Source organism: Podarcis filfolensis (assembly GCF_964270895.1).
Source record: "Podarcis filfolensis genome assembly, chromosome: 6".
Lineage (NCBI taxonomy): Eukaryota > Metazoa > Chordata > Lepidosauria > Squamata > Lacertidae > Podarcis > Podarcis filfolensis.
In genome coordinates this window covers 23,959,032-23,977,228 of record NC_139609.1, presented here as the reverse complement: position 1 = coordinate 23,977,228, position 18,197 = coordinate 23,959,032, and the positions used below count along the sequence as shown (strand labels likewise).

The 18,197-nt window shown below is 40.8% G+C and overlaps 2 protein-coding genes across 4 annotated transcripts in view; one reads left to right on the top strand and one right to left on the bottom strand.

Annotated features, from left to right (window-relative positions):
* Positions 1–1,136: 1,136 nt before the first annotated feature.
* Positions 1,137–18,197, bottom strand: part of SASS6 (SAS-6 centriolar assembly protein) — a gene marked incomplete at its 5' end in the record, with an annotated part of 17,522 nt that continues 461 nt past the window's right edge. For 2 of the 3 annotated variants that reach the window (XM_083620446.1, XM_083620445.1), the window contains 16 exons: positions 1,137–2,946; positions 3,053–3,147; positions 3,619–3,716; positions 4,219–4,344; positions 4,666–4,787; positions 5,369–5,450; positions 6,032–6,211; positions 6,301–6,390; positions 6,931–7,125; positions 7,294–7,485; positions 7,567–7,686; positions 8,849–8,926; positions 9,743–9,914; positions 12,941–13,045; positions 13,436–13,515; positions 15,266–15,326. In XM_083620446.1, coding sequence (XP_083476572.1) covers positions 2,858–2,946; positions 3,053–3,147; positions 3,619–3,716; positions 4,219–4,344; positions 4,666–4,787; positions 5,369–5,450; positions 6,032–6,211; positions 6,301–6,390; positions 6,931–7,125; positions 7,294–7,485; positions 7,567–7,686; positions 8,849–8,926; positions 9,743–9,914; positions 12,941–13,045; positions 13,436–13,515; positions 15,266–15,326 — 1,885 coding nt within the window. In that variant the 3' untranslated portion in view covers positions 1,137–2,857. Of the gene's footprint in view, positions 2,947–3,052; positions 3,148–3,618; positions 3,717–4,218; positions 4,345–4,665; positions 4,788–5,368; positions 5,451–6,031; positions 6,212–6,300; positions 6,391–6,930; positions 7,126–7,293; positions 7,486–7,566; positions 7,687–8,848; positions 8,927–9,742; positions 9,915–12,940; positions 13,046–13,435; positions 13,516–15,265; positions 15,327–18,116; positions 18,137–18,197 lie in introns of those variants that run through there. The other variant, XM_083620447.1, reaches the window with a different exon arrangement.
* Positions 18,167–18,197, top strand: part of TRMT13 (tRNA methyltransferase 13 homolog) — a gene marked incomplete at its 5' end in the record, with an annotated part of 8,812 nt that continues 8,781 nt past the window's right edge. Inside the window, one exon of the mRNA XM_083620502.1 lies at positions 18,167–18,186. The remainder of the gene's footprint in view (positions 18,187–18,197) is intronic.

The following is an 18,197-nucleotide window of genomic DNA, read 5'->3' as shown; positions in this document are numbered from 1 at the left end:
GACAGTTTTGAATAAGAACCGTAGAATTGAAACTTGAAATGCTTTTGGTGGGCAGCTCCTCCACTTGAGACAGTAGTGGGAAAGCACTAGAGTAGTACTGCAAGCACACAACTGGGCATTTATATTTACACCTTTGCTGTAGTTGTTTGGTCCTAGGCAGGACTAGTGCATCTTGCCAGTTACTCTTAGCCTCATTTTGTAATTTTCCTGTGGAAAAACTTAACGTGGGTAGAATTATGGAGGTGACTTAGGGGAAAGGCTCATCAGCCTGGCAATCCCTGGTGTTTCCAGTACAGCTGGAAAAAGCTATCTCAAACTCTCGGGGATGGAGCAGTGATCTGACTCAATAAGGCGTTTAAGCTTAAAAATTGACAGTGCTGCTACCTTGCCCTATAACATCTGAGAAAAGACAGACTTTCTCTACTGGCAGAAAAACTGCAAAATTTCTGTTCTGGAATACAAGGAGTAGGGCACAAATCAAATGCACTGATGTAAAATCTAAAAATCCCGGTGTCCTTCAAGTGAAGGCTAGGCAAATCTTGCCTACTGCACTGGGGTTATCTCCTGTTTCATTCAGAAAGCAAGCTATGGGGCAAAATGTGCAGGTACCTACGAAGCAATTTCTGTGAAGTGAGAATGAGTGTGTTATGCCTACCTTGTATACTTTTCCTGGTACTGAGGAATGCATGCTGTTGCTATTAGCAACAGGTCACAATGCATGAAGGTAAAAATCAGTGTTGTATTGATCTCCCACAATCAGGACCAACAGGATATAGCTGTCTTCCCAGGGTAACAAAGTTGCTAGAAGTAGCTCTTTCATACTGTGTTTTGCCATGTCCCCACCCCATGGCAGCCCCAGCACTTTCAAAGTTGGAAATGTGCCCACTAGTCCAAAAAAGGTTGGTGACCTGTCTTCTATAGCATGGAATATGGGCAGAAGCTGACTTTCTGCAACAGTCTCTTTTAAGAGCATTCGCAATCCTGTGTCATATTTGTTGAGAAGTCAGACCCATGTAAGCCTTTGTAGGATTGTAGCCTTAATACCATGCAACCCTTAGCTTTTGTCAGTTGACAAAATTAAATGTTTGCATCTTCTCTTAAGAGTCAAAATTTATAGATTAATTCCACCAGCAATATTTGTTTCATTTTATTTGAAAATTTACTGAAACGAGCATTTAGATACATGTGAACATGCATTCTGATTAAAAGACAAATGTACAAATTTTACACTGCAAGGAATGATTCTGCCATACATGTTCAAATAATTTGTATTTACACACCTGTAACAATATACAAAAAGCCAATGTGCTAAAAAAGCAAGCCACTCATAAGTGGGTAACAACCTACTATACTAACCACCTTTAAGAGACTTGAATATCATGACTGCTAATAGCTAAAGAAATGACACTTCAATTTTGAAATCACACATGTAGAGTTCCCAATATAAATCAGTGAGACTGATAAAAAAAATGCTTTGCAAAAATCTTACACTGCTGCTATTTAGAATAGAGAAGTGTAATTACAACCTACTGAGATTAATAGGTCTTGCACTGGACATTAATCACCCACCATCAAGTATTCTGAAATTCCATAGCTTTTGGGAGAATCAGAATAGTGCTTATATATCTTACTGATTGCAGTAGCAATGTAAAGGCCTCAAAATCATTTTGAAGGATTGCTGATTTTCATTAATTATACAAAAGTTGTTTGTTATAGGTATGCACCAGTTTTATGTAACGTAAGACTTCTTAAATCATGCCACTATACATTGACTGCAACACTTTACAACTTAAAAACTGACATCCTAAGTTTAAAATAATTTGAAAAGCAGCAAAATTATCCTTTCTTGTGATTCAAATGTTGAACAGTCACTTAGAATGTTAAAGATACTCTGATATTATACTACAGACCATTAAGATATAAAAAGTTGATATATTTCAAAAATAAATGAAAATAGGAGTTTGCTGTAAGGCTGAACTCACCTGGCAAATCTAATTTAGACTGCTGCATTTGGTATTCAACCATGTCAAGTAATGCCTCCTGAACCCTGGTAAGAACTAGACACACTTGCTTACTATTAGGAATCTTGGTGGATTTTTGCACTGCTCAATGTCCCATTGACATCAGTGGAACACTACCAAATTACTTAAATTTAGGAGCACTGAAAAATAAATTTGTAAGATTGCAAAATAAACCTGGAGCAGCTTATTTACTTTTCTCCCTGTAAAGTTAGGAAAGGTTCAAAATGTTTATAAAGAGTGCCACCATCTGGTCAAATAAGCCACAGACAATCAATATTAAGGTAATTTAGTTTGACATGGTAAGTAGGACATTTTTGCACTTCCGAAAGCCTCCGAAGTGTTGCAAAGAATGAATGAATGAGCTCATCCTTGGTAAAATTTTAATTTAAATGTAACTAGGAGCTGGTAGCGATGACTTGAAGAGTCACAGCTGAAGTGCATAGTAACTTTGACAAGCTTTAAAATAAAGAAAAGGCTCCAAGGCTTCAAAGACGAGTTTTTACCTCTGAGGTCCATATCCAAGAAGAAACATGTAGCACACGAGAATTCAGCCTGGGAGAGAAATCGCAAACCTTTCTTCCCGTCAGTGCACTTTGATGATAATTGATACAAAATTGCTCAACCACTCATTTGGGTCCTTACAATGTTGGAAGTCCTGTTAGGAAATTTCTGTAATTCACATTACAATGTAAGCAGACCAAAAAACTAGCTCTTGTTATCTCTCAGATATTTCATTGCTTACTAAATGAGTTTATGTTGACGCTTTACAGGGGAGATAATCATAAAAAGAATTGCAACTGCTGATAAACTTTTTACCATGGCAAATACGTTGTCCACTATCCAGGGAAGTAAGCAGAGGGTCTGGAAGGTGCTGCAGATTTGGCTGGTATTTGAGTTTTTATCAAGGCAGTTGACTTCAGGTGTCCTAATAATGGGGAAAAGAATCTTAAATGAACAGCTTCAGAAGATTTCAAAAAGTTTTAGAGCAACTTCTCACATTTTAAGTTTAATGCACATGCATGCTTGCCCACCTGTGTTGTGAGATGTGTTTTGGCTGAGCCTTCGTAAAGGAATGCTGTCTTCTCTTTTCTTCAAATATTTTGCTTCCAATCCCATGTTTTCACCACTAAATCAGAAGGAAGATACTTAGTAAGAAGAAACCATTTCAGTTTGCCACACTCAAAGAATGTTTCTAAGTTCACTAAGCTGGGGTTTCATAAGATCTTCAAATAATACATTTTATGGTCTCCTAAAATACTGCTTTCTTTAGAAGAAGTCAAACTCTCCAGATGGTGTTGGGGACGGTCAGAGTTGTAGTCCAACCTGCTGGCTGGTGCTAATGGGAGTCCCTTTCAGTCAAAGGCCACATTCCTTCAGGGATAATATGATGGGAGACACATTCAGGATGTAGATTCCTTCTTGCCACCCTTTTCTCTCCCCACATCCTGCAGACTGCCAGCAGAGGGACAATCACTCTTGCCAAAGGACTTTGTGCCATCTATTTTGGCACCCCTTTCCTCTCTTCTGGCAACCTCCACCCATAATTAAGCCAGGGCCACTGATGGACCACTCCTCAACTAAAAGCACAAGCACTCACTTCTCTTTATTTGTTGGGTGATTCGTCATCACAGGAATCCCTGGCTGCAAATCTGAACATCTGTTGGTCTCTTGAGGCTGCATATTGAACTGAACCTGCTGGAGACAGAAAATTTTTCACACACTCACATTTCTATGTCTAGGCTTTAATTATACATTAAAGAATGCTGAGAAGAATTATCCTAAAATCTGGTTCATACGCACAACACTAAAACTTAATTTAAGCCGCTAAGGCATAAAACTTAGGCTTCCACACTCCCAGTTTTTAGTTGAAATTATAAAGAAGGGCAGTTGTGAAAATTAATTTCACTTTATATACCTGCAAAAAAGAGAGGCTAAGAGATTTCAACAACTTAAGAGGGGAAAGAGTTGTTCCTGAGGGATGAGGTTTGCCAAAACAGTGACAGGGTAATTTTTTTTGTTCATTAAAAAATATTTGTTTTAGTTCTGCTGCCACAGGTAGCAGTTTCTCCATATGAGAACTTGAAGCTTAGTCCTTGTTACACGTATTCTTAAAGCCTGTATTCTGGGTGTGCAGCAGCTTATAATGCTAACTTGGAAAGATGCAATAGAGTATAAAATTATATATTTGGGTGCCTGCCTTTTGTCCTGAAGTTTGCTGGTTGATGCTTTTGACAGTCACTGTATCTGGGAAACTTTGAAAAGGCAGCAAAGGAGAGATGGGATAGCCTAGTCCCGAGTTCAAAAATGGAATTCTGCTATCAACCTGCAAAAGAAAAATTAAATTATAAAGCCAGAGCAACAACAGCACACTATTAGTTACAAAGCTCCTTTCATACCTTTCCCCTTTTTTGTATTTAAAAGCAAACACATCCAAAATTAAACTATACTAATAATTTATATAGTACTTCATAATTTGTACTGTACTCTGTCCAGTTGAAAACAAATTCCTCTATTTGTATCTTAATGGTAGTGGATATTAGGTATAAGCACTTCCTTCTCTCCCAGTACGTGTAGAAATTAACACTATAGGAGAAGGAAAGGACCAGAAGGACCATACAAAAATTCATAAGGACATTACTATTACCATACTGTGAGGTGAAATGCCAGTTCTTGGAGTGGTACCGCTAGGACTAGTAGATGTTCCTGACACTTCTTGCTTCCTCGTCATCTGAATTTCATTCAGCTGCTTATTTAGCCATGTGATGACTACAAAGAAAAAATGTGCACCGAGTATTTCACTTTTCAGGACTTTTATCTGCTGTTTTAAATCTAAACCATAGCTCAGTATACATAGCTCAGTATACATAAATAATTCACAGTGCCATCCTATGAATGTTTACACTGAAGTCAGTCCATCAAGTTCAACATGCTTGGGTGTAGGACTGCAGTCTCAGTTTTGTGATATATTAAATTAGAGACTGAGAAACCTAGTCAGTACTCTGCGACAGCCTTACACAATAGATGGGAAGTGGGGAAATTACATTCAGGAATTATTTATTAAAAATTTAAATTACATAATGAAGTTGCAGAAGAGAGAAGGAAACAAAAGGGGAGGAATATGACAGCCCCAGAAATTCTTCTTTAGGTTCCAGCTGCCAAACAGAATTCTTCGTCTTTGCACAATAATATTTACATGCTTGCACTTCCTTAACTGAAAGCTGTTCAACTGCCACATATCTAAGAACATAGAATTTGTAGACCCACGAAAGTGAGATTACGTCTCAAACCAGCTTCAATTGTTAGGATTAGATATTAGTGGCTAATGCAAGAATCTCATATACACACACCGTTTTCATTCGTTTTGAGAAGATGCTTGCTTTCCTCCAGCTTCTGTACTGTAGCTTCCAATTGTTCCTGCAACTTGCACACCTGAAATGTTTTAACACAGGGGTCAGCAAACCTTTTCAGCAGGGGGCCAGTCCACTGTCCCTCAGACCTTGTGGGGGGCTGGACTATATCTATTTTTTGGGGGGGGGGGGAAAGAAATGAACGAATGCCCCACAAATATCCCAGAGATGCATTTTAAATAAAAGGACACATTCTATTCATGTAAAAACATGCTGATTCCTGCACGGTCCGCAGGCCGGATTTAGAAGGCGATTGGGCCAGATCCGACCCCCGGGCCTTAGTTTGCCTACCTATGTTTTAACACTATCAGTCCATAGCAGTTTAATCGGCAGCGCCAAAGCTTACTTTAAAAGCAAAGTGTATTAAGTCTATTGAAAAGCTCATACTGATGGTATTTCCACCACACCATAGAATTGGTCTGCCAATCATATGTACAGGGATTATGATTCAAGAATGAACTGCTCCTGGACAGAGCTTGGTATAGGGGTGATTTACGCCTGCTTCCTATACTAGAATGAACTGACATAGCATGAGTTTAAAGTTAAGCATCTTTTTTAAAAAACCCACACACTTACTGGATAGAAACCTGACCCTCAAGTTACCTCTTGCTCTTTTGCTCGGAGAGAACTTTCTGCTTCCTGTAGATCCTTCTGTTCTTTCTGCAGTTTTTCTTCTTTTTCAGCCAAGAGTTTTTCTTGCTGAATTGTTACTGTATTTTTCAGCTTCAGTTTGCTCATTAGAGTCTTTACATCGCCTTGCAATTTCTTTATTATCTCATTGGCCTAATAAACAACCGCAGAATTTTAAATCAGGAAAAACATGAAGTCAAATAATCATCATCAAGAAGGACAATAACGTGTTTTGAACAAACCTTAAGGAGTTCAGATGATAGTGACTTTAGTGTTGTTTCGAGATTTCCTATTTGAATTTGTTTCTTTTCTATATTTTTTTCCAGGTTTACCTTTTAAAAGAGCATATATTGTATTAGGGAGGTTTTGTTTGTTGAAATATTCACATGGATCTGTTGCATAAAGTAACAAGAACATTAGTTCTGAAATTCCTATTCTGTAATGTAAAATGCTAGCAATTTCTGGAAAGCCTATCACATCCAAAAATGCTTATTTATATTACTATAGTTACTACAGTGTGGTGAAATATATAACTTTTTAAAAAGTCAATAAATTGTAGTATTGCCTACACTTTCTAAATATAGCCATAATCCAGAGAACTACATAACTATCTGTGTGTGCCCAGCAGCTTTTGGATTTGTTTCTCTAATGGGAATGTCCCATGTCACACAGCACACTATTTTTAAAACTTAAAAGGAATTTCAAGGGCATATTGAGGAACACAACACTTATGTTGTATCAAATAGGAAGTAAAGTAGATAGGGCATGAGGAACCCCTGCTGTGCACCGTTGTAGCTCGTGTTCTTTCATTTCAGCATTCAGTTCTCCATGAGTTAAAGTACTGCTGTATTCTAGAAAGTAAAATTAATAACCTTTTGCTCATGTGTTGCATCCGATACTTCTTTTGCCCTAGTAACCAGATCCTCCTTGCTTTTGACCTCCTGTTCTAAAACAGCAACTCGAGTCTGCAGCTGATTGACTAGTTTTTCCTTTTCATGGCATTCAGCATCTAGGGTAGCATTCTCTCGACGTAGAGACAGAACTTCCTGGTTTGCTCTCTGGCATTCCTGTGTGGTTGAAGAAATATTTTACAAGCATTTTAACAAAAATGTTGCTGGCAAAAATTCATGCTTGTTTTCAATACATAACTGGCAATATTTAGCATATTTGTATGAGTGACTGGAAACTATCAAATTGTCTCCCAACGTAGATCTTAATAGGTGAATATAACTTACATCTTCTATGCCAGACAATTTCGCTTTAAGTTCTCTGACTGTTGAATCGCCTTTGTATCTCCTTTCCATTAGCTCCTTGTTGACATTTTCCAATTCCTTCAACCTATTCTGCAGCTGCTGCACTGTTTTCTGATGCAAGCTTTCCAGATCCCTTTTCTGTTGCTCATTCTGTTGTTGATATTGTGCTTGTGCCTGCAAAGAACAGCAATTACTTGAGCAACGACTAAAGGCATAAGGATTCTGCTAGATGTATATAGGCGTCTCTTTACACACCTGCAGAGCTTTCTCCTTCTCATTTGTCAGTTCCTGGGTATATTTGTTGGTTAGAGATGCTGTTTTGGATGCCAATTCATTTCTCAACTTGTCCAATTCCCTGCTCTTTTCTGACAAGCTCTAAATATGAGAAAATAAAAATAGTAAGATGGTCAACTTGCATGTAATTGAAGAGTTTTAATCAATACTATGCCAGTGCTTTATAAAAAGGTTACAGGCAGGTTATCCTATTACAAACACATCCCACTGCAAAGACTAGCCTACAGAACATTTCCCACATCACAGCTATCCCAGAAAAAAAGTGACTGCTTTGCACTTTACATCCTTATATAGACACACATAATTCTTCTGTTTTTACAGAAACCTATAGCACCTTAAACACTAAAACTTAAGTGCAATATGAGCTTTTACGGCTAAGCCTACCCTTAACCTCCCATGCATCTGATGAAACAGGCTTTTGCCTATTTTAGCACAAGTTGCAATAAGTTTGTTACACTTCAAGAGCCAGAGAACTCTGTCGATTTTGCTTCAGCCATCTAATGCAGCTATTCTTAAATCATTTCCTCTCCTCCTGTACTGAATTCTCAGCAAGAAGGCATATCACAGATCCTAAATTTAGACACAGTATTTATACAATGAATTCAATAAAATAGAGACAATAATCTTCTTCATTTTTTTTTAATCCCACCCCTCAAAACACAATTTCATGGGGAGCCTTTGGGCTCATTCTCTTAGCCCCGACACCTTAGTGCAACAAATTGAATTGCATGTTCTTTCCCTGCCCTGCCCACACCTCTAATTCTCCCTTCCCTCTGTTGTTTTGCTATGTCTGACTTTGATTTGAGTGCCCCTTGGGGTAAGGGTCTGTCAGACTTTTTCTTTCTAAAGGGTCAGGTACAAAAAGGTCATTAAGTAAACACAATACAGTAATTAAATAATAGAGTCAAACACTGCTCAAGCAGACTTCGATTTGTGCAATGGGTTCCTATCCTCTCTGCAGCCCCCCAACGTACTCCAAAAATCTGTTCCAGAGGGGTTGTCATTTTAAGGACATGCAGGGGAGAGGGTAAAGAATAAGAGAATTGTAGAGTTGGTTAGGACCCCGAAGGTCATATAGTCCAAAGCAGGAATCTCAACTACAGGAAGGTGATGCCCCAGTGCTTACAACAGTGGAAGTTTTGCTCACACACAGGTAACTTTGTATACAACCCAATACAGGGTGGGTATTTTTTTTTAACATTAATTTTCTACCAGTTGACCCACAGTGGAATTCTGCTCTTACCTGCTGGGCATAGTTCAGCTGTCTTGTAAGGTCCTCGTCTGTTTTTCTAAGTTTCTGTTCCAGCAGCAATTTTTCTTCCTAGGTACAGTTGACAGCTTTGTCGGTCAATGCAACCCTTTCCAGTTCTTGAAATCATTAAACCTACAATCCTAAACATTCTCACTTGGAATCAAGTCCTACTGGACACAGGGAGATTACTTCTGAGTAAAAATGCATAGGACTGCACTGCTATTCAGCACATCAGATACAAACTCACTCCTGTTACAGGAGTTGGGCTACTTAACTATTAGGTGCCTTTCCATAGGCCTAATTCTGAAAGATGCACTGGCCTCATTTGCATATCACATTAAACCATAGTTAAAATGAAGTATGGTTTAATGTGAATGAGCAGCATGTTGGTGCACACTGCTGAACTCCCAAGTGCTTCGCTTCTATTCCACTGTGCTACAAGGAAACAAACACAGGCCTGAGGCTTCTTTCCCTCAAACAAATCATGAGTGGTAAGCCAAGAACAAACCTTGGATTCAATTCATAGTTTGGCTGGAGAGAAATAAACTACAACCCAAGTCCAGATGACGATAAGCCAGAACGTAACTTGTTCCTGGCAGTGCAGCAGGAGCACCTGCAATTTCACATTAAACCGTACTTTATTTCAACTTTGGTTTAATGTGATGTGTGAACTTTCAATTGTAAAATATAGAAAACGTATGTCAAGGCAGCCTTGTTACACCACTGTCATGGAAAGAAAAGCAGAAAATGCCAGACCACACAGCAGGACAAACCCCACAACTTTATATTTTGCCTCCTCATTTAGACAAAGTGACCCAAGCTAGTCGCTATGCCAAAAGATCCAAAAATGTAACTCAAAACATACAACTGAAATTTTAGCTTTACCTTAACACATTTCAAACAGGTTGCCAGAAACTTCTTGATTTCTGCATCATTTCCGGGTAGGAATTTCAGTGATAAGTGGGTGAGGTGTTTAAATGGGTTTGTCTCGACCACGTTTAAAAAAGCAGGAGTGTGATCTAAATTAGGGCCTGATGAAACCAGGTGCAGCAAAAACCTAAAAAGAATAAGAACACATTAAAAATTGACTTGTTAGCTGGGTCTCTCAGCACATGACGCATATCCTTATGGAAGGGTAGGCTGGTACAAAGGAAATACCGTATTTTTCCCTCTATAACACGCAGATTTTTTCTCCTAAAAAGGAAGGGGAAATGTGTGTGCGTGTTATTGAGCGAATGTGTGGTCCCTGGAGCCGAAAAATCAGGCAAAAATCAAATCGCGCTTCACGGAGAAGGGAAATCTGAAAAGAGGAAGCTGCGGCTTTCCTGCATTCTGCCTCAGGGTCTTACTGCCCACCCTCCTCTGTTTCCTTGCTGTGTTTGCTGAAACGGAACAAAGAGCAGGGAAAGCCCCTCCCCTCCAGGCAAGCAGAGAGGAAAGCAGACTGTGTTCCTTCTATTTCCTCTCTGTGCTCCGGTGCTGCTGGGGGAGAGGGAGAGAGAGAGAGGGTGGGAGGGAGGGAGGGAGGGAGGGAGGGAGAGAGAGAGAGAGAGAGAGAGAGAGAGAGAGAGAGAAAGAAAGAAAGAAATGGCTGGGGTGGGGGGAAACGTTTGCCTTTCTTTTCTCCCTCCCGTTAAATCCCTCTCCTGCATTCTTAGCCAGCTGCTTCTCTGCACACCACCTCATGTCCCTTCTTTGTTTTTCCTTCGCTCTCCATTTAAAATGTGGTTACAAAGCATGGATCCTCAGGATCTTTGCATTGGGTCACCCCAAATTCACCATCAGATCACATAGCATGTCCATGGCTACAGCCTGCACCAAAAAAACCACGCACCCACTGTTGCCTGGGGCTGCAATGGTGCAAAAATGTGGTTACAAAGCATGGATCCACAGGGATCCTCAGGATCTTTGCATTCGGTCACCCCAAATTCACCATCAGATCACATAGCATGTCCATGGCTACAGCCTGCACCAGAAAAATCACGCACCCACTGTTGCCTGGGGCTGCAATGGTGCAAAAACGTGGTTACAAAGCATGGATCCACAGGGATCCTCAGGATCTTTGCATTGGGTCACCCCAAATTCACCATCAGATCACATAGCATGTCCATGGCTACAGCCTGCACCAAAAAAATCACGCACCCACTGTTGCCTGGGGCTGCAATGGTGCAAAAATGTGGTTACAAAGCATGGATCCACAGGGATCCTCAGGATCTTTGCATTCGGTCACCCCAAATTCACCATCAGATCACATAGCATGTCCATGGCTACAGCCTGCACCAGAAAAATCACGCACCCACTGTTGCCTGGGGCTGCAATGGTGCAAAAACGTGGTTACAAAGCATGGATCCACAGGAATTCTCAGGATTTTTGCATTGGGTCACCCCAAATTCACCATCAGATCACATGTCTGTGGCCACAGCATGAAGCACAAAAATGATACATCCACTGTTTCATTCAGAATGTTTTTTCCCTTGTTTTCCTCCTCTAAAAACGATGTGCGTGTTATGGTCAGGTGCGTGTTATAGAGCGAAAAATACGGTAACTCTTCCAACTCCACTGCTATCCAATTGGTGTGTTAATCCACCGATCATTACAAATACTGGCTACTTCCTCTGTCCACTGGTAGCAGTGTGGACCAATGCAGGTGCAACAACCTTTTCCTAAGAAGTCTGCAAGCCTTATTTAAAAAGCCAGCAACAATCTTTTGCAAGTAGCTCATGAAAAGACAAAGGATAGGGAATAAGGAAGCAGCTGGTGGGGGGAAGGCACATTGCACTATAACAGAGTATTAGATGCACTGGTCAGAGTTTGTGCTTTGCCTCTAACTCTATTGCAGCAAGAGGTATGTGTTCTCCACTTAAAGGGTGTCAACAACCCCAACTAGCACTCCTAGAAGCAAGTCAAAGTAAAATATAATTGATAGATTTATATGGAATAATTCAACACAGAGCTAAGCAGATTGCTCTGGCAGCACAAACATTTCTCCTTGCCTAATAATAATAATTTATTTCTACCTCACCCTTCTGGCTGGGTTTCCCCAGCAACTCTGGGCGGCTTCCAGCAAAAGATTAGAAATACATTAAAACATCAGTCATTAAAAACTTCCCTAAACACGGCTGCATTCAGATGACTTCAAAATGTCATAGGGTAAAGGGACCCCTGACCGTTATGTCCAGTCATGGACAACTCTGGGGTTGTGGTGCTCATCTTGCTTTACAGGCCGAAGTAGCCGGCGTTTGTCCGCAGACAGTTTTTCTGGGTCATGTGGCCAGCATGACTAAGCCACTTCTGGCAAACCAGAGCAGCACACAGAAAGCCATTTACCTTCCCGCCAGAGCGGTACCTATTTATCTACTTGCACTTGACGTGCTTTCAAACTGCTAGGTGGGCAGGAGCTGGGACCGAACAGCGGGAGCTCACCCCATTGCGGGGATTCGAAACGCCAACCTTCCGATCGGCAAGCCCTAGGCTCAGTGGTTTAGACCACAGTGCCACCCACGTCCCATATCAAAATGTCATATAGTTGTTTATTTCTTTGGCATCTGATGGGAGGGCGTTCCACAGGACGGGTGCCACCACCGAGTAGGCCCTCTGTCTGGTTCCCTGTAATTTCGCTTCTCGCAGTGAGGGAACCACCAGAAGGCCCTCGGTGCTGGACCTCAGTGTCTGGGCAGAACAATGGAGGTGGCGACACTCCTTCACGTATACTGGGCCGAGGCCGTTTAGGGCTTTAAAGGTCAGCACCAACACTTAGAATTGTGCTCGGAACAATGGGACAGTCAGCTCTCTCCTTCTCCAGCTCACTGTTCTAGCAGATCTCCTGCCCCCTCCCCATGTCAATTTGGGAGAGGGCATGGGGACAGGAGAGTGGGTAAGCCCACCTGTGCAGGCTTCCATTAGCTGAATCCTGCCCATAGGTTTTGCATTGCCCATTTTTGTTGTTACCGAACGTGAGATTTCAAATGGTGTTAATAAAATAAGTAAGTGCTTTAGACACAATCAGTCTCCTTGAATCCTACTTTTGTTGTTTGTATTACTTGTTTTAAAGAAAACATAGACTACTGCTTAAGCGTTACTAACCTTGGGATGTCTTTATTTTGTTCTTGGATACAATGTTGAAGGAGGTCTATAAATCGCTGAGGAAAAGCAGAAAAATCTACCAGAAGACTCTGCTGGAGTTTTAAACTATGCAAAAAGAAAAAGTATAATAAATATGTATTCCTATAGACTATTTGTTACTAAAATCATAGAATTGTAGAGTTGGAAAGGACCTTGAGGGTCATCTGGTGCAATACAGGAATCTTAATTAGATCATACATGCAGATGACCATCCAACCTCTGCTTAAAAACCTCCAAGGAAGGAGAGTCCAACAGGACTTGTGGGAGTCTGTTCCACTGTCAAACAGCTCTTAGTGTCAGAAAGTTATTCTTGATGTTTAGTTGGAATCTCCTTTTTCCTTCTGAGATATGCAAGTCATTAGGTACATAGGAACAATGTGCATAATAATCATTAGCTAAAACGCAGCTTCCCAAACTTTTATCTAAGTATTTTCTAATCAGAACTTGGTAACTTACCTTTGAAAATCTTCCTCAGAAATAACAAGATTGTATAGAAAGAAGGGGTCGGAATCTTCAGTTAGACGAACAACTAAATCCTAGAAGAAAATAGTTTGGAGAAATTTATTACAGCTTCACAATTCTTTAAAGGCTGCGCGGCTCCTGCGGGCTTTTCTAGGTTCCCCCACCTCGTAGAAAAGCCTGCAGAAGCCGTGCAGCCTTTAAAGAGCACACGGCTTTTGCGTGCTTTTGCAGGAGGTGGGGGAATTCCCCCATCTCACGCAAAAGCCCACAGGAGGGAGAAGGGACTGACTCAGCCAGTCAGTCCATTCTCCCTCCTTGGGGAAAAGCCCCCAAGAGCGGTGCGCTCTTTAAAGGCTGCGCGGCTCCTGCGGGCTTTTCTAGGAGGTGGGGGAATTCCCCCACCTGGCAGAAAAGCCCGCAGAAGCCACGCAGCCTTTAAAGAGCGTGCGGCTTTTGCGCGCTTTTGCGGGAGGTGGGGGAATTCCCCCATCTCCCGCAAAAGCCCTCAGGAGCCGCGCACCCTTTAAAGAGCGCGCCGCTCCTGCGGGCTTTTCAACCGAGCCTGTGGGGCTGGCGGTGGGGGGAAGCGCTGCTTTCCCCCACCGCCAGCCTCAAAGACCAGACTCTCCTGGCTTCAGCGAAAGCAACACGAAGCCTCCGGAGCGCAGGATTCGGAGGCTTCGCGCTGCTATCGCTGAAGCCAGGGAGCCTGCATTCGCTCCATAGGACGCACACATATTTCCCCTTCATTTTTGGAGGGGAAAAAGTGCGTCCTATAGAGCGAAAAATACGGTATTTAAATATTTCCATATCCCCTTTGATTAAGAAAAAAATCTCAAGGTGGTTCACAATCAAACACTAAAAATACAATAAAAACAATAAATTCAGGAGCAAAAAAAGTTAAGATAAAATCAATATGCTGATATTAATGGTTAGCAAAAACCTGAAGTAGTAGTATGTTTTTAGCAACCACTTCTAACCAAGAGTAGATGTTTGCCTTCTCTCAAGGGAGACAGTTTCACTGGCAGGGTACCACAACAAAAAGGCCTTTTTCTTGGCTGTCACAAGATGAACTGCAAACCTAATAACAAACCTGGGTTACCACTCAATTTGTCTTGAGAAAGACAAATAAAAAGTCTGAGTTTAGATTACATGCTAAGCAAAACCATGGCTTAACTGACGGAAGGAAGAGGACAGCAGGAGGAACAAAATGCGCACAATCCAATCTCCAGCAGTCTGCTTGTTCATCCTAAACCATTGTTCAGCTTAGCATTACATGCAAACCAGCTCAAAGTGGTAACAAAGTAGAAAACAAACCACGGGTACTCTGCTAGGCTTGGACATTCAAACAAACCATGCCTTAGTGTTACATGCAAACCAGGTCAGCAACAGCCTACCCATGCATTTTGTAACTGTTGAATGCATCTATACAACAGATGACATCACAGCACCGTAACATAGAAATATTAACCCCAAAGACAATGCTTATTCATAATGTTCCACAAGAAACTGTACAGCAGTTCCTACAAGACGGATGGGACTTGTGGACCGCCATATATTGTTGGACTACACCATCCCTCTCAATTGTCCATGCCCCAGCCTTTAGGGCATTGTTTATACTTAAGAAATGTCTCAGGAAACACAGTGTGTTTGGGGGGGAAAGACTAATAATCCCAGAATTCTTCTTACAAGGCTGTTCATGGAATCAAATGTGTTTGGTCCTAGCTGTTTTATCGATGAGCCTGCTTTGTGTTAGTAAACATGATCATATGAAGAAACAACTAAAGGATAGCAAAACCAACACATGACAAGCAAAGTACAAACCTTTCTATGAATGGGATTTGTTGTTGATTGCAGCTCAATATTCACACGAACGTTTATTCGCCTGCAAAACAGACATGTGACTCCATCTTTATTCTTCATTTTACTAAATGAAATATTTTGTACTTCAGCTCTGATCAAGATTTTCACAGGAAAAATTAGATTAAGTGCTAAAATAAGCTATAAAACAGCAATGAAGCCTTAATCATTGAATTATTTAGATTATATTTATATTAGCTAGGAAGTTTTCTCAACAATACAAAAGTGAACTTGGGTAACAGATACTTTTCTTAATGTAATGTCTCCATACATGCCACTTGCTTTAAAATTGCTATCTAAACCATTCATTCATACACACATCACTAATCCTAAAACCAATCCACTAATATGGAGTGGTATGCAACCAAGTTTTACTTACAGTAGACACATTGACATTAATGGACTTTACAGTCATGTTTGTTAATTTCAATGGGTTTACTCTAAGTGAACCTTAGTTTCATACCACCCATTGTTTAGTTAATAACAGCAAGCCCACTCATTGAGTGTGGATCCTTATGAAGCCAAAACAGTACAAATTATCAGCAGGCTACATTATCATTTCCAATGGGGATGCGGTGGTGGGAACAACTCAAAACAGCCCAGCGCAGATTGTGCATGATCAGTGAGCACAAGATGCCGAGCAACTGTTGGGGCAGCAGTGATGGTGAGGAGTGGCACCTTGGTTTACTAACTTAATCCATTCCGGAAGTCCGTTCTTAAACCAAAGCGTTCTTTTTTTTAAAAAAAAAAAAATTATTAAAGTTTTAAAGATTACAGAAAGAAAAAGTAAAAAACACCATTTTAAACAAAAACAATACAACACATCCCAATAAGGAAAAAAACAAGAATGTGGAAAAAAAGAAAAAACAGAAAAATAAAATCCATTAAAAAAACAACAGAAAAATACAGCGAATCTTCTCAAACCTTATCTTTCATTAGCTTATTTCTTTGACCTCCTCACACCTCCCTTTTTTGTATTCTAGTTCAACTATCTATTTCAGCAAATCCTTTCCATCTTTTCATATTTTTGTCCTGTAATTTATCTTAATATAATGTAACTTTACTTTCCCTCCTTTCACCAATTAACAGTCAGTTTTTTTCTTAATCCTTTATAACATTTCTGCTAAAACCACATAACATTATTCCAACATCCTTCTAACATTCATTAATTTTACAATGTTTCTGTAAATAGTCTTTAAATTTCTTCCAATCTTCCTCCACCGACTCTTCTCCCTGGTCTCGGATTCTAACAGTCATTTCCGCCAGTTCCATGTAGTCCATCACCTTCATCTGCCATTCTTCCCGGGTGGGTAGATCTTGTGTCTTCCAGTACTTTGCAATAAGTATTCTTGCTGCTGTTGTAGCTTACATAAAGAAAGTTCTATCCTTCTTTGGCACCAATTGGCCGACCATGCCCAGGAGAAAGACCTCTGGTTTCTTCAGAAAGGTATATTTAAATACCTTTTTCATTTCATTATAGATCATCTCCCAGAAAGTCTTAATCCTTGGGCATGTCCACCAAAGGTGAAAGAATGTACCTTCAGTCTCTTTGCATTTCCAACATTTATTATCGGGCAAATGGTAGATTTTTGCAAGCTTGAATGGTGTCATGTACCACCTGTAGATCATTTTCATTATATTCTCTCTTAAGGCATTGCATGCCGTAAACTTCATACCTGTGATCCATAACTGTTCCCAGTCAGCCATCATAATATTATGCCCAACATCTTGTGCCCATTTAATCATGGCAGATTTCACCGTTTCATCTTGAGTATTCCAATTCAACAGCAAGTTATACATTCTTGACAAGTTCTTAATTTTAGGATCTAGCAGTTCTGTTTCCAATTTTGATTTTCCCACCTGGAAACCAATTTTTTTGTCCAAATTATATGCCTCCATTATCTGGTAATAATAAACCAAAGCGTTCTTAAACCAAGGTGTGCTTTCCCATAGTTGTGGGGACTCAATTTACAAATGGAACACACTCAGCAGAAAGCGGAACATGTTCTGCTTCCAAGGCAAAGTTCACAAACCAAAACACCTACTTCTGGGTCTGCAGTGTTCTTAATCCAAGTTGTTCATAAACTAAGCTGTTCTTGAACCAAGGTACCACTGTATCATAGCTGTCAACATTCCCTTTTTCCCCGGGAAATTCCCTTATTCCAGCGCCATTTCCTGCTGCTTCCCGCTGCTATCCCGGATTGTTAGATATCCCGTAGACTGTCCCCGGGACAGATAAGGCTGCTGATCCCTTATTTTCAAATCTGAAAGTTGACAGCAATGCACTGTATCCTGGAAAATGACACGGCTGACTAGAATCCTGAACACAAGCACTCCACATTACAGCATTGTTACAGGTTCCATTTGTAAAGACAATTTGCAGCACAAATGTACTTTATCAAAGCAATTGATATAGAAATGAGCAAACCAGTGATATTTTAGGGATCAGGCTAGCAGGTGAGGCCCATTACTTACATCATAGGCGCCTACACTGTTGTTGCTGTATGTAGGTTTTATTTTATATTCTGGAAATGTACACCCATATTTTTTTTCCTTTAATTTTTTTGGGACCCCCAAGAGAGTGGGGCCCTAAGCTATAGCTTGTTTAGCTCTACGTAAATCCGGCACAACACACACAAAATGATGGCGCCAACATGCTGGGAAGGGGATGAACTCGGGCAAAAGACCCCAAAGGCTCAGGTGCGGCGCCTGGCTCCTCCTCTCCGCTGAACTCAGTTGGACCACAAACAAACACACGCAGGTTCCCGAGTCCGTTGCTCCCGAGCCTCGCAGCGCTTTAACACCCGCAACGCACGACATTTATCTGCAACCTCGAAAGGGGGGTTGTTTGAAAAGCGTGACACGCGTCTTCCCAGCCCGCCAGAGTTCGTGTTAC